This window comes from Lagopus leucura, unplaced genomic scaffold (genome assembly GCF_019238085.1).
Source record: "Lagopus leucura isolate 7727_CA_CO unplaced genomic scaffold, USGS_WTPT01 Super-Scaffold_100019, whole genome shotgun sequence".
Taxonomy (NCBI): domain Eukaryota; kingdom Metazoa; phylum Chordata; class Aves; order Galliformes; family Phasianidae; genus Lagopus; species Lagopus leucura.
In genome coordinates this window covers 6,816,869-6,832,171 of record NW_024962273.1, presented here as the reverse complement: position 1 = coordinate 6,832,171, position 15,303 = coordinate 6,816,869, and the positions used below count along the sequence as shown (strand labels likewise).

Sequence of the window (15,303 nt, the reverse complement as noted above, 5' to 3'; positions counted from 1 at the left end):
GAAACATTTAGAATGAGGTAATACTAGAAAACAGCAAAACAATGACAACCTTGTAAGAGAGGGAGAAATTAATTTCAACTAATCTCACTGGAGTACAGTGTATGAACATTCCTTACCTCATCAAGACATCTTTCATACTGTTCTCTCTGATTTTCATTTTCAAGAGCCAGTGCTGAATTCTCTGCCTACAGCAAAACAATAAATAAATAAATCTATAGATTAATCAACAGGTATGTTGAAAACATAACAGTTCATAAAAAAACCTTAGGGTGCTTACTTTGTGCAATTCTTCAAGATTCAAACTAAAAATACACCACGTGATTTTGTGTGCATACATAAAAATGGCAGAATCTGGTACATAAATTATGAGAAATCAACATATTTTTCTATATATTATGAACTTGAATTTAGGAATACTATCAGTGTTGAAAAAGGAAAATCTCTTAAGTGAGCTACACACAGTTGCATCAGAATGAGTTTCAACTAATTTTCTTTCAAAGATCGAGAAGCTAAAACAAGGCTCAAGAAAGCTCTTTGTCTCCCAAGCATAACTTCATGACATATAACCATAACACCACAGTCACTGCATTCAGATAATTACAACTATTATACAATTTACACTACTTGTTTCATTTTAAATGTTCTGTCAGTCTACAAAAGCTTAACAAATGCTGTTTCAAAAGAACTGTGGTTATACAATACAACAGCCATAACTCTAGTTAATATTTATAATTTGAGAGGAAAATTTAATGTCATTCACTGTATGGAAAGATGCTATGGAAAGATGCACAGTTATCACTTCTATTTTAAGAAAGGTCAATGATTCAGCAAAATAAAATCCCCAAAGTCCACTAAATTGAGTTACTAACAAGAATTCTAAAAGCAGACAAATTATAAAAATAAGATTAGGAAGGAAGAGTAAATGTACGCAATCTTTTAATACATTGAGAGAGAGTAAAGAATAAGAGGGAGGTAAGAAAGAAGGGCATAGAGTTTATTCACATGTGCAAATAAACAACCGTGTGGAATTAGTGCTTTATCTTGTAGTTACAGCCAAAGCTAACAAAGGTGGTAAAACACCTGGCACCATTATTTTCCCAATGCTTCCTCTCAATGGATTCAGCACATGGCTATAAAAAATCTGTGGGTGATCCTGCAGGGAGCACTGTGAGATGATGGAGCAAAAAATACAGATGCAGAATTAAATAGCAAAGTAGAAGCAGAGCTGCAAAAGCAGCAGTAAGAAATCAGAAGCTGGAAAGTAAACAGTCCTCCCTACTGAAGACATCATCATATACAGTTATCAGTTCGCTTTTACAGATGCATTCCAGCAGATTGATTGATAAAAATAAAGAGATGATTGCTACATAAAAATCTATTTCTGTGACTTAAAGATCTTCAGATGTTTTCTCTATGACTATCACCTTAAAATGTCATACAAGATAAATACTTCCTATTGTTCTGAAGAAACCATTAAAGGATTAGTCTGCACAGCACTTTCACTTATTCATGGTGTACCTAAGAGTTTAATTATTTGAATTTTCATTTTCACTAGCATAAAAATATACTGTGTGAACAGTCAGAAAATAGTTGGGGCAGATTGCTTCCATACAGAGATGTCTGAAGGAACTACTACATACACTGGCACTATACAAAATACCCAGAGAAATTATTTCTCTTACTCCTTTTTTTTAATCTTTGAATGCTGTGAGGTTTCAAAATGGAAGCTAATCCAGCTTGGATTGTTAGCTGAATCTCTGATTTCAATGAGCTATTTGGTAGCCTAACTGCGAAGGAAATTAGGAAACCTGAACTTGACAGCATTATAAATAAACAGTATGTTTCTTCTCTTATCAAGCCATAGTGGCAACATCTGTATAATAAAACCCTTTTCACAACAATGGCTTTGAAAGTGTAGGGAAAGGATCTAACGCAGCCAGTGTTAGCTCAACTTCAGTGCTTCTTGATTGCTGAGCAAATCATGCCCACTTATTTGGCATTTTTGTAATGAGGACTGGACTAGGAGGGAACACTTGATCAATTTTATTTAAGACTCTGCATCAGAGAAAACCACGGCTTGATACACAAAATCACTCTGTACTGCAACTGAATACTTGATAATAATCCACATTCCCCCAAAAGTATTCATTTAGAAAATGTTTAATAGCACTTGTGGTCTCAAACTCCTGCCTCCTCAACCAGATCTTCATTTATTTAACAGAAACCACTGGGTTTTGTTATCGTAAGCCTATTTGTTCTCACTCAGAGGGATCTGCCCTCCACTGCTGCACATTCTGGCATCCTCTGCCAGACAGGCAAAGTAGGTCTCCTTGGAGAAAATCCCCATCCCATTTTATTTTCATTTTCAGGCCACTCTTTTTCTAAGCCAAGCCACAATCAGAAGCTTACACTTCTCACAGCATGAAAGCTGCTGCACCCAGAGGCAGTGGTAGGGAAGTACTGACTCCTGTGCAATCCCTTCTCCCACCCATAACCCAACAACAACGGCAAAAAACTGGATTACTGAGCAAGGCACCCTCTTAGATACCACCTGAATTCCACGGTGATTTCTAGTTGTAGGCAAAGCGACCAACTAGGAATTTATGTACATTTTGTGTTACACGTGGAAATAAAATGTGGAAATAAAATGCCTCTCTCCTTCAGCCTCACAAACACTACTTGAGACGCAGACTAGCAAACTGCTTTAGGAGCACACCGTTCATCTCCTAGCAATGTGTTTTCCTGGGGTATGATCATTTCAGCCAAAAATACCTGTGGCATAAGTTACCAGTACATGAAACACTGCAGGGGGGCTTTTGGATCATTACAGGCATAAGGCTCCTACAAATGTCGAAACCGAGGTGCTTCCTAGTTCCAATTTGAAAAAAAAAATTCCTCCTCAAAGTGTCTCCAAACACTGGAAATTTAAAGATTTCAGTCAAGATTTGCGTGATGCCAGACAGCTTTCAACTGCCTTAATTAGAGACAACTGCCTTCTGAGTAGTGAGAGTGAATTCATGCAAAATCAGTTTGACAGTAAGAACTTCAGATTACTTTGTATAAAACAGAAGTTGCCTTTTCTTACAAGAGTCTTTGTCAACTCTGATTTTAATCCTTTCCTCAGGAGGGAAAAAAGCCCCATAGATGAAGATGTGGGTCAGCAAAGACTTCTCTTTCCTTCACAAATGCTGAGGAAATTGTATTTCCATCTGTTTGCACCTGTATTTGCAACTGTACTCCCACTTATTTCCTATTTTATCTGAGACGACTAACAGGCAGACAGTACACTTGATACAGTGAGGTGCACTCCTGCTGAAGTCGATATTAATCTGCTGTTTATTTTCCATGAATGCAGACACATACCAGACGCAAAGAAAAACTGTATTTCTTTTCACATGACACAATATTTCCTTAAAATCAACTATTTTTTCTTTAGGGCAGAAAGAAGCTCCTTGGTTCACAGTGATCTGTTGCTCTAGATGCTATAGAAGATATGAGGAGACAGAAGGCAGCCTTAGCCTTTGTCATGTTTCTGAGAAGGTGCTACTATACTGGATTAGTAAGGGCAGGCCAATTAAAATTTTATAAGAGTAAAATGGTGATGATAATTAGCTCTAGGTCACCTTAACCACAACACACAAGGAACATAAATTCAAGCAGTACAATTACATAAACATCAAACTCTTATTGAAAGCATCTTCACTTGAAGTCTCAAATACAATCTCCAACATATCCTGAACGAACAACAGATATAATGAATAACAGAACACACTACAGCTTTTTACCTAACAGGAAAAAAAACCAAATCCCTCTGCTAACAGCCCCCAAAACAACAGGAATTGCTGCCTCCCCAAAGGCCTTCATCAGCAGTAGGCTCCGAGCTGAAAAGTGCCTTGCTGCCTTCTAGCTCACAGTTTTTTTCTGAATTTATACGTTCAAAGCATAAGATATCCTCACTCACACCAATGGTGTGGCACCGCCTTTCAGCTAAATAATGCTAGACTATAAACAGCTGAAAATCAACATGCTTATAACAAATATGCTCATATCAATACAGACATTTAGAGATGATTATTTACATTCTGTCCTCTTCCCTTTTAACTAGTTTAGAGGCGTAAAGCAGGTTTTGCCTACTAACTATAATTTGTTCAACACTTAGTGGTGTTTACAAGAAGTGGCAGACACATTGTCATGTCTGAGAATGCCACGAGACAGCAGATCTCCCCTAGCCTTGCAGCTACAAGTGGCACTTGAGAGGACAGCTTTCACTTAACATCCTGTAAAAGGCGTTCCTGTGCACTTCTCAAAAGGACTGAAATACTTACAACATGTTTGAAAATGAGATTTGGATTTGCTCCTCTACAGTGTTTTTCAAAAAGCTTAGCCTTAACCTTTATGTCCCTTGATTTATTAAGCTAGGAGAACAGTAACAACATTTTGTTGTCTAACCTGTTCCAATGCGCTATGAATTAGGACCCGATGGGTACATTGGGGTCTTTAAGTGATGAATTATTTCATGTACCTGTTAGGTAGTCTTCAAGAAGCAGTCCTTTGCACTTTTATAACCACAATGAAATGAATTACGCCACTTCATTTTCTACCAGAAGACACGAATAAAAGAAGCACACAAAACCAGATTTCCTCATTCAACCATTGAGACAACATGAAAGGATGGGGGAAGGAAGAGAGAAGAAAGGAAAGGAGAGTAAGCATTTACTTTGCACGAGGGAAAAGGAGATGAAGGTCTAAAGGTTGTGTGTCAAGTTAGCAGCTCAACGTCCTTTGAAGGTACCATCAATAAAGGTCAAGAGGAAATAAGTTATGACAGTGAACTTTAAAATCTCTGACAGAACGTTACAAGAGCGGTTACCACGTGCAGTTCTTTGTTATTCATACTTAGCCATTAGTGCATTTACAGAAAGGTTTATTGATTTACACAAACACTCATTTGTCATGTCCTATGCGGTATATTAATAGCTGTCCAACCACTTCAGAAGCGCTCAGCAGTTTTTTTCATGCTTTCAGCCTCTGATTTTGTATATTTCTGTAGTCATGGCTGCATACAGCAAACTATTAGATGCCAAAGCCTGTTGGTAAAAGTCAGTAGCAAAGTTACTGCAATACTTCTATAGGTCCTTAGGGGACTTTTTTCTCCTAAGCTGCCACTTTAAGAACAGCTAACCACTTGAACCACTCTGTATCATTAGTTGCAGGAGATTCTGCATTATTTTGCCTGTTCTATACAGAAAATTTATCAGTAATAACACTTCCTTTTCAATTAGACAAACTGCCAGATAAAAACTCAACAGCACCATTACATTGGCTAGAAGTACAGAAAATTATACCTTTGTTTTTAAATCAACATAATGATAGGAACAGCAGCCTTAATGTATCCTCAGCAGCACATAACCATTTCCACTGGCCTCTATCCATTATCCTTCCTTGCAAGCAGTGAGATGCGAGATGCCCCTTACAGCCCACTGGCACTGTTTCCATCTTCACCCTTTCCACAGAACCACAGCAGAACCACACTGGAGCACCACAGAGCATCTCCCTTCGTATTTCCTTTCAGCATGACACAACTGTCTTTTCTCTTCAGCCACACTTACAAAATTTGACATATTTTATCTGAAATATCCAGCCAACATTCAACTCAATTCAAATGAAGTGATGAAAGCAACACATATGCAAATTTAAATAACAAAAATAGAGAACAGGGTTAATCATAATTCTGTCTATCAGAAGGCCACGTTGAACCTTTCTGGGCAGTACCACTAGGGATTATTCTCGAACTTGAAATCCTTGTTATTTTCTTCTAAATTCTCAAATGACACAAAAACAGAGTGAGGTTAGAACAACTGCCGCCCAATCTTAAAAGCTGTGTTAGATTACAGCTGAGCTACCAACAAGCGGGGCTGTAGCTTCAGAGAGAGCACTGTAACTTTCTTTTAACATATGCTAGAAATCAAAATATATTTTTATCTAACATCAGAAAGCTAACTACTTAACACCATGCAAAAACCTGACTTAACTGTTTCTAAGAAAATGCAGCCCAAGGTCTGTGCAGCTACGTATGATGTTTTACAAATTACTGATGAGCTGATTCACGTATTTAAAAATGAATTTACACTGGAAATTATATTTGCTTTAAAGCAACGGATTTCATTCTGATAGAGCTTAAAACATAGGACTTGCCCTTTGTTCTATAGACATGCGGGAAGAGCTGGACCCAGGCTCCTGGTCAGGGCTCATCAGCATCAAGCTCCCTCCTCTCCCCTCCCATGAGAAGAGGCAACAGGTGTTCAGTGGTGAAGCCAACTTCTGGTAAGAAGGGGATAACTATAAGCTCATCCTTCAAATCTACTTATGCTGGATGAATGTCTGAACTTCAGCAGCTGAATCAAACAAACTAAACCAAGTGATTCATACACTGCTGATGAAACTGACTCCTAAAATATATGAAAAAAACCAGACCCTTTATATTCCTGTGAATTCTTCTGTGAAATCTATTAAGGCTTTTTTTTTTTTTTTTTTTTCCTCAAGAAGTTATTGCTGGAAATTTCTATCTGGTTCAAGAATGGTAATATTTGTCTTTTATATTTCATTTGATTCTAACGTATTTAAGAATGACAAGCCTTTAAAACCTTCAGCATTTTCCTTTCTGACACCACAGAAATGTCTGGAGTTGACATTTTAAAGAGAAGGTTAGGTACAGCTCTAGCAGAGCAGGCTGCATTGTAAGCCCAGGCTTATCTTCCAGCAAATATACACCTAAGCTACCAACAGATCTATCAATAATAGCTTTGTCTGTTTACTTGCATGCAAATTGTAGCAAACAGCAAATTCTAGCATTATTTACTGAGACTATAATAGACTTACAATATGGTCACACCTGATGCATTGTCAGTACAGACCTTTGAATAAACAGTAGAATTATAAAGGATGTTTTTTTTTTTTTCTAAAACTCTTCCAAATGATCCCAGACAAAACATTTTTCGAGGACAAGAAGAAAAACATATAATTGAGAACCAATGGGAAGCATAAAGCTGAATGTACTTCCTGTAGTTAAGATATAAATAGTATCCATGACAGGATGCAAAATGTGTATGTACTTGATAAAAGACAGAAGTATGAGCATGGGAAAAAGCAGGACTCCTGTTTTTTATCATTTATCCTCTGCACAAAGCAACTGTGCCCACAGCAGGAGTTTGGAACTAGATGATCTTTAAGGTCCCTTCCAACCCAAACCATTCCATCATTCATACTAAGAGCACCTTGGCATAAGGCAGTGATCTGTGCAGAGGACCAGGCAGTCACCTAGTGAAAATAATGCTCCTGGCCTGCCTGAGGAGAAGCAGCTGATGATAATGAAGAGTCAATCACAGGCAAGATAATTCTTGCTCACAGCCACGCAAGCCCAGGAAGCTGTGTGATACAGAAATGTTGGCTTGGGAAGTCAGGAAAGGGGAATGATGGAGCTCATTCACCCTTCCCATCCATGCCTCCCTAGGGGCACCTTCCTAGAAGCATGTACATGGGGATGAAGGTACAGTCCACAATGCCGTCACACAAACGTGAGATCTAAGAGTGAAATTTTATGCAACGAACAGTGTGTGTCACAGAAGTGGCTTATTTTCTAATTTTCAACTATTTACACTTAGTGATCTTTCCCCCTGCAAACTCTGAAGCAGAGGCAGCTGCTCAATCTTTTCTTTCCTCTTGTTTGAAGTGATTTGTCTCCATTTATAATACGCCATCCCTGAAGAACTCCGAGGCTCTCACTCTAACAGATTTACAGTGCTTCCCCATGTAATATTAACAGGCAGTTACTGCCTCCATCAAAGAACTAAAAATAAAATCCCTGGTCTATGAAAAAAGTATTTGGGCCTGAAATTGTAACTGAAACTCAGATTCTTACAATTGTTGTAGGTAGATAAAGGCAAGTAGTGTGGACTTGATTCATCCTGAAGGACATTTGGTGTTTAATATTAACCTGATATTTAACCACATACATAGCTTTCTATTCAGAACCCTTAAATTAATTAATCGTATCATATTTCTTCAGTTGCATTTGTTTCTTTTTTTTTTGCTTGTTTGTTTTTTTGTTTTTTCCTGTCAGAAAGACCAAATTGTTCAGGGAAAGCTCTAATTCTTTGAAATTAACAGAGCAGCTGCAAGCCTCTGACTGCCTACAGACCCAAGATTGAAAGGTGATAAAAAAAAAAGTGAAACCATTTTCAAATAAAATATTTGCTTTCATTTGAAAATGAACTTTTTGCAGAAGATTCAGATGAGACTTAAAAATTGTACTGATATGTATACACACATATATGTACAAATATTTGTGCAGTACAAGTATTTGCAGGGCTTTAGGTACTTCAAAAATAATATGTATGGCAACATTTTTTTTTAAAGTCACTTGACTAAAGACAAAATACAAATTCTCTTTGAATAAAATAAAAATCAGATGTTTAGCAAAACTCATATGCTTTTGGGACACTACTCCAAGCAATGAGAAGGACAACGTTAGAATTATATAAAACTTTAGACAACATCTCCTTCAAATCTTTGCAGTTTTGACCACGAGGTTACTGACACAGTCACAGTTTTCTATTTTCTGTGATTCCAATTATCCACACCTTCCCGAGTAGCGCACTCAACTCCAAGGTTAATCTAACACAGAGCATCAAAAGAATACAGCTTCCAGATTTATGTATGAAAATTATTATTTGGGCAACTTGTTCTAACAGAATCCATTTCTTATTTTTCCCCACTTGTTTAGCTGGGATTTTCATATTAAATACAGGCAACAGTAGTATCAATTCATGGCCTTGGGAAGCAAGCATGCAAAAGAAGCCCAAGAGACAGTTTGTCTTTAGAAGACCCTCAGACCTCAGTATCTGCTTATAGGAATAAGCCACAAAGGCCTTAAGTTTGTTTTCTTCAAAAAGGTGAAACTCACAGATTTACCTTTTCTTCTTAGCAATTATAGCACAGCTTTTCAAAGTCTGCAGGGCACACTACCAATAAGCAATTCAGTAATATAAAGCAATTTCAGAATCTAATTAATTTTAAAAAATAGTGACGATGTATTTTTTCTTTATAAAATTAAAATGATGGTCAAAGTAACTAAGTAGAAAACCCTTAAATTAAGTAGAAAAAAGCCAAGGATTTTACACATCTAAAGGTAGGCATATTTTTTAGATTTCTGAAAATTCTATTTACCCAGATCAGCTTTTCTCTATTAAAGTTTTTTTTTTTCTTTTTTTTTTTCTTTTTTTTCCACTACTACCAGAACAAACATGGCATGAAATTTCACAGGTTAACACAAGCAGTGGCTTTCCTGCTTGAACTCATACTTTCAGGGTTCTTTATGCACCCAAACAAAAGGGATGTTAATAAATGATGGTAAAATGCAAGCGTGGATCTACAGTTGGCACTCTTCTCATGGAACACCAACATACCCAACACTCTCCACTCCCAAAGAAATTAAGGAACTGAGAATGCTTTAGGTTGATAATAGAAAGTGAGGATCCAAAACTATTATGGATTCCTGTCTTTTTTTTCCTGTATATCCTTTGCTGTATAATAAACAGTATCATTCACTGTCTCCCTAAAGCAGTTATTTTGGTGTTCACTGAAAGCTGAGGCAACAGATGTTTTGCGTTGTCTCAGAGAAAGAGGATGATTAATTTTTATCGAGAAATATTTTTTTCCCCTAATTATTCAAAGCCTTTTCATTTAGTTAAAACAAGAATAGTTCTACGAAATAGAGTAATTTAATCTGACAGCCTGGAAAACACCCCATATAATAAAATGTCACATCCATTCTCTGTGTGATGAGAAACTCAGAGCAGATCCCTGATATCCAATGATTCCTTAAGTAGGAAAACCAGATTTTCTTGTACAAATAAACATGTATGATTTCTAATGAAATGGCAAAAAATACCTACGTGGTATTCCTTTTGCAACAGATTTAAAGAATTACATGATTTTATCACTGACAGAATCAGAAAATATTTTTAAATGCAATAAAATACAAAATAAGTTATTTTCCTCATTTTACAACATATTTTATTCTATTCTTTTAAAGTTAAAAGGTTTCCACCACAATATGCTATTAATGTCAACCGCTTCACAAGTCATAACGTAAATTTATAGCCAGTTTCTCTGTTTTTAACTACACTGCAGCACTGAGTTATTTCTGAAGGCTAAGTTTCCTGCAATTCCCGTTTCTTCATCACAAGTCACCCACAAGTTAACAGCCCCAGGTACTCAAAAATGAACTACTTTTGATGGCTTCAGTGATGTCTTTCCCTTCCAGGTAAGAAGGTGAGAAGCAAAGGGAAGCAGAACAAGGTATTGGTTCACTGTGTTACAAACAGCACTGAACAGCATACAGTGTGCAGAAATTGTTTTGTAGCCAATAGCTAACTTCTAATAGCTGAATCACAACATTACTGTTCATTTCTTGCTAACAGAAATGAAACTGAACTTTCAAACATCAGCTTTTGTCTTCTGAAAGCTTTGAATGCTTTTCTTTTTCTTAAAAGACAGAAGAAGTACCAAACAGTGCCCTCACTGCACACAGTCATATGCAGTAGGCTTAATTCTTCATGGATATTTGCTAAGTGTTCTGCTCATTTTATTTTTAATCTTTGAGAGCAGAACAGTGAATTTGCAAAGTAATTGCATTTCGCTCAGCAGAAAAATAACACAGACTCTCTTCCATCTCTTTAAAAAGTTTCAACAGCTTGGAGCTCTGCCTGCCTTTCCTGCCCTGCAGACTATGCTCACTTCACAGAATGAGAAGCCCTTAGAAGCTGCCTGGTGTGGCAGCCCCCATTTATCACAGGTAGGTTTTACCATCATGCCAGTGATGCCAGGTGCACCTACACTGTCTGCTTGTCTTGGCTGAGCAGCAAGTGTCTTCCTTGACTGACCTTTCTCACCATCCCATCAAAATGGCTGTGACCAAAATCTTACATGGCTTTGGAGCCAATGGATGTGGTTTCTCTGACAGGGAACTGGGAGAGGAATGCCAACCGTACAGGGCTTGAACAGAGCTTGGCTAAAGTATACCATGTCCCACAGTGCAAAGAGAAGACCTGCCCATTGGGAAGGCTTTCCCCTAAATAACACAGAAATGTGCCAGAGGTGTTTTTTCACTTGGGTAACTGCACAGCTTTGTATTTCATGGAAATAGAAAATACGAAGCTGTACAGAAATATAAACATTAAGGTCAGCTACAAGGAAAGTACATCTAATTTTAATTATATATTATGTGCTATGATAAAATACTAAATACTTTCCTATTATTTATTTAATCTTCCTTTTAAGGATAGAATATTTATGTCTGACTTTATCTACTGTACTTTTATTTGCTGGCAGACTATTCCTCCAAGAGGTTCAAGAGAAGACTTAGACTACACATTAACAGAGTACATAACAAACTGCAGAAGTTGTTAAAAAACACAAGCTTTGGTAACAATAGCACTTTCATATGGATTGTGAGAGGAAACAATTGTTTCTTAAATGCTACATGCATTACAGCAAGGACACTCATCAATGTACTGTATTTAAAATCACTTGCTTTTTAAAAATAAGAATGGAACATTTTAAGTCAAATTCTGTGAGACTTGGATGTGCTCCACTAAGAAGCTTGGGCATAAAAAGTGAGGCAGCCCAGCAGCCTGGCTCTGTTCTACCTAATGAGCCAAATTCACAAGAATAAGCACAACTCGAGAGCTGCCTCTGGAACTGCACCCACCTGCACAGGTCCAAATTTGACACAAGATAGCCAAATATTCTAACACTAGTACCAAGCATGTGGAAATGTTGCTGTTATCTTATTTCAAGCTGCTGTTCAAAACCAGTATCAGTGATTAATCCATTGGCCTAAAGGGAAAACGTAGAGAAAAGAACAAAAACAAATCAATGTGTGAAATACTATGCAATGTAATATATACCCAGGATCGATCATATTACTGCTCTGTCAGTACAGTCTGCAATTGGGAAATATCCCTGCCTGGCAGAGGTCACTAGCAGGGCAAATCAGTTTCTTAAAAACATCAGAAGTTCTCATTTCTTATTTCTATTCAATCTCTCTGTGAAAAATAGAGTTTTCTCCTAATATTAGCATGTCCTTTGTTACAATGAACTAAGAATGCCTTTTTTTATCCATGTAATTCAGTAATATTTTGAATAGTTACCCTTGGGACACTGTGAAGGACAAAATATTTGATAAAAAGAGTATAAAGAATGCTAGCACTGGAATAAAAATAACAACAGTAATAAAAATCCTGTCCCACAAAGAAGGACCAAGAAGACACAAGTTGTTTCCTTAGTGGTGAAGTTAAGTCAATACCACACCAAGCAGCTCTGCAAAGATCTGCTAAGACTGGCTCAGAGGCTGCTATGGTATTGTTCTGCCAGGGCTAATATCTTGGATTTCAAGAGAAGTTAATTAGTCCCAATGAAAATGATGCTTCTGCTACCTGCACTATCTTACCTGGCAGGGCACTATAAAAAAAGACTATTTTCTATAAAGCATGTAACACAGCTTCTTTCTGGGTTTCACTCATCCTACTTAAGTTTAATCAAATTAATGTATGTATTCAGTGACCAATTACCTTCGCATGGCACTGGGGAGACATTATAATGTCTAACAGAAATGTCTCTGTGATGATATGGATCAGATTTAAGGTTACAGAAAGAACATTCATTGATTATTTAAGAAAAAGAATATTATAACCGTCACTGTTGGTAATTGAGGTTAAAGCAGAACGACATTAAATGCAATATAGAATGGCTGAAAATTGTCCAGAAGTAAGCAATAGACTTCTCCTGTGGTCCAAGGCAGCAAACTCCTTTAGGCTTAGAAGAAGAAAAAGGAAAAGCCTTAGCCGCTCGGTCACATGACCTCTTCACTGAAAAACCTGTCTCAACTATAAGCCAGCAAGAGGAATGCTAACCAAGAACAAACACAATGCAGGAGAGGAAGAATTTAGCTTCACTTTGGAACACTCAAAATCGTCTCCTATAAAAACCACAAACCTCAGATCTATTTCTTCATCTGATCCAAAACAGCAATTACAATAACTTCACAAAGGATTTTGCCTGGCACAATAACCATCTCTTGGTATTTTACTGCCAGATTTGTTAGTACTCTTCTTTCCTTTCCTTACAACTTATTGAAAATTTAAAAGAAAAATTTGATCTTACGTCTTGCTTCCTCTTTTTAAAACGTTTTTTTTTTTTCTAAAGCACCTCAATATTAAGACCAAGACTATTAAAATCAGAAAGATTTTTCTTGAACAACATGTCTTTGTTGGAAGACAGTAGGGAAACCTGGAAGTTTACAAAGGGGAGCAGTGAGCAGTTGTAATTACTAACTGGATGCTTTTCTCTTATAAACAACAACTAGGTCTTGCATGCATACATACTAACCAGAACACATGTGTTGGAAGGCACAGTTATCATGGGTATTTGTGTAGAAAGGGAAGAAGTTCTGCCCTCTAGATGGCATGATGCACCTGCATATTCCAGCTGCAACTGTAGAACCCTGGCAGGCAATTTAATTCCTCCACCTGCACAGGCACCGTGGGCACAAAAGATGAAGTGGCAGTTCTGGGTCTCAGCAGAGAGGTGACATCTGCTCATGGCTAAAGGCAAAGCAGGACCCAGTATGAGCTGTCTGTTGGGAGACAGGGAACAGGAGCTCCAGCTGAGAAGAGACAGCGCAGAAGTCTGTCCTGGCACCCTATGGGAGGGGGAGCTTACAGCTGGCAGCAACGGGCAGCATCTGAAAACCATTAATTCAAAAACACCTGAGGGGGGAGAAAATAGATTGTTTTGTCAAAAAATAAAAACAAACTCCTCCTACTTAGCATTTAATAGAACCACTACCAAAAATCACAGCCCTGTGTAATGGACCAAAATCATACTATTCCATATTTGATGTATCTATTCTCTTTATATATTTATTACTGATCTTAAAATCTGTGCTTGTCAACATGACAGATTATGCAGATTTAAAAATAACTGAGTATTTTCTGCTGTAGATTATTAAAGTGGCTGCATAATAAAGGCAGTGAATATTGAGTTTCACAAGTACGTTAACTGTTAAGTCTTCACATGTGTAGTCAGACATGCAGACAACAGCAGAGCCAGACCCACACTGTGACAGGCACTTCTATGATGCAGGTCAGTGTACCTCTGATAGTTCTAGTAATTTGGGTGTAATTAGAGCTGCCCAGAATCTCTAATTTTGTATTCCTGCAGAGATGGAAATCACTACCAAACTAAGAAAAAGTTCACCACCATGTGAACCTCATTATTGTTTCATCATTTTCCAAGACTAGTGAACAGAAATGTAAAGAGAAATTGTTTTTTTTCTATGCAAGAGTTATAAGGGATTCAGTTCTAACAGCTGAGGTAAATTAATTGGGATATGCATCCAGTAAAGGTCCACAGAATACAGGGCTATTCTTCGTGGTGCTACTTTGACACAAACTGCAGCTATTTATTTAGCTTATGAAGTATATGACTTCCCTTACTGCCAGCCAAATTGCACGCATTAGTATGCAAATTAAAAATATAAGATGTGATTCTAAAATCTGTTACAGAGAATTTTCCCCCTGAAATGAGTGCCACTGTGAAGGATGAGAAGGCTGGCAAAAGGAGCTTTTGTAGAAGCCAGCCAAGAGTGCATACCTGATAGAGACTATTTAAAAAAACTCCTGAGTCCCACTCTGAAATAATAGATGTGTTGGAACAAACACAGTCACCTAGATCTATAACATACTGTTAGAAAATCTCATTTCACTCAGCAAGGAGAGTGAATTCTCAATTGCACCACACGCCTGAAAGCTATAAAAGGTAAGTTACATTATCTCCTGATTACGTGCAAGGAAGCACTATATATGGAGAGAAGGGCACTCAAAAACCACCATTATTTAAGTTATAAAAGTCAGACCGAGGTATCAGATTCCTTCATTGCAACCTAGCAAAGACTCTTTGTGCAGAACATGGTTAACATTTATTTCAATAGAGAAAATTTGACAAGCTTAATAAAACCAAGATGATTTTCCTTGACTTTCATGACTTACCCTTTCTCCACTGCCAACACCTATTTCTCAGATCTTCTGGCACCAAATCATTATTCCTGTAGACGTATTCATTATTGTGAACTATGCAGAGTGTTTGTTACATCAGCCAAGTAAGTGCCACACAGAAAGAGAAAACTCCAAGAAAAAAGCTATTGCAACAATTCAGAATATCATAGAAAAACTGAATTTATAA

General features: G+C 37.3%; 1 protein-coding gene across 5 annotated transcripts in view; it reads right to left on the bottom strand.

Annotated features, from left to right (window-relative positions):
* NCKAP5 (NCK associated protein 5) overlaps positions 1-15,303 on the bottom strand; it is a 337,371-nt gene that overhangs the window by 88,428 nt on the left and 233,640 nt on the right. For all 5 annotated transcript variants that reach the window (XM_042877826.1, XM_042877827.1, XM_042877829.1 and 2 more), the window contains exon 8: positions 117-185. In XM_042877826.1, coding sequence (XP_042733760.1) covers positions 117-185 — 69 coding nt within the window. The remainder of the gene's footprint in view (positions 1-116; positions 186-15,303) is intronic.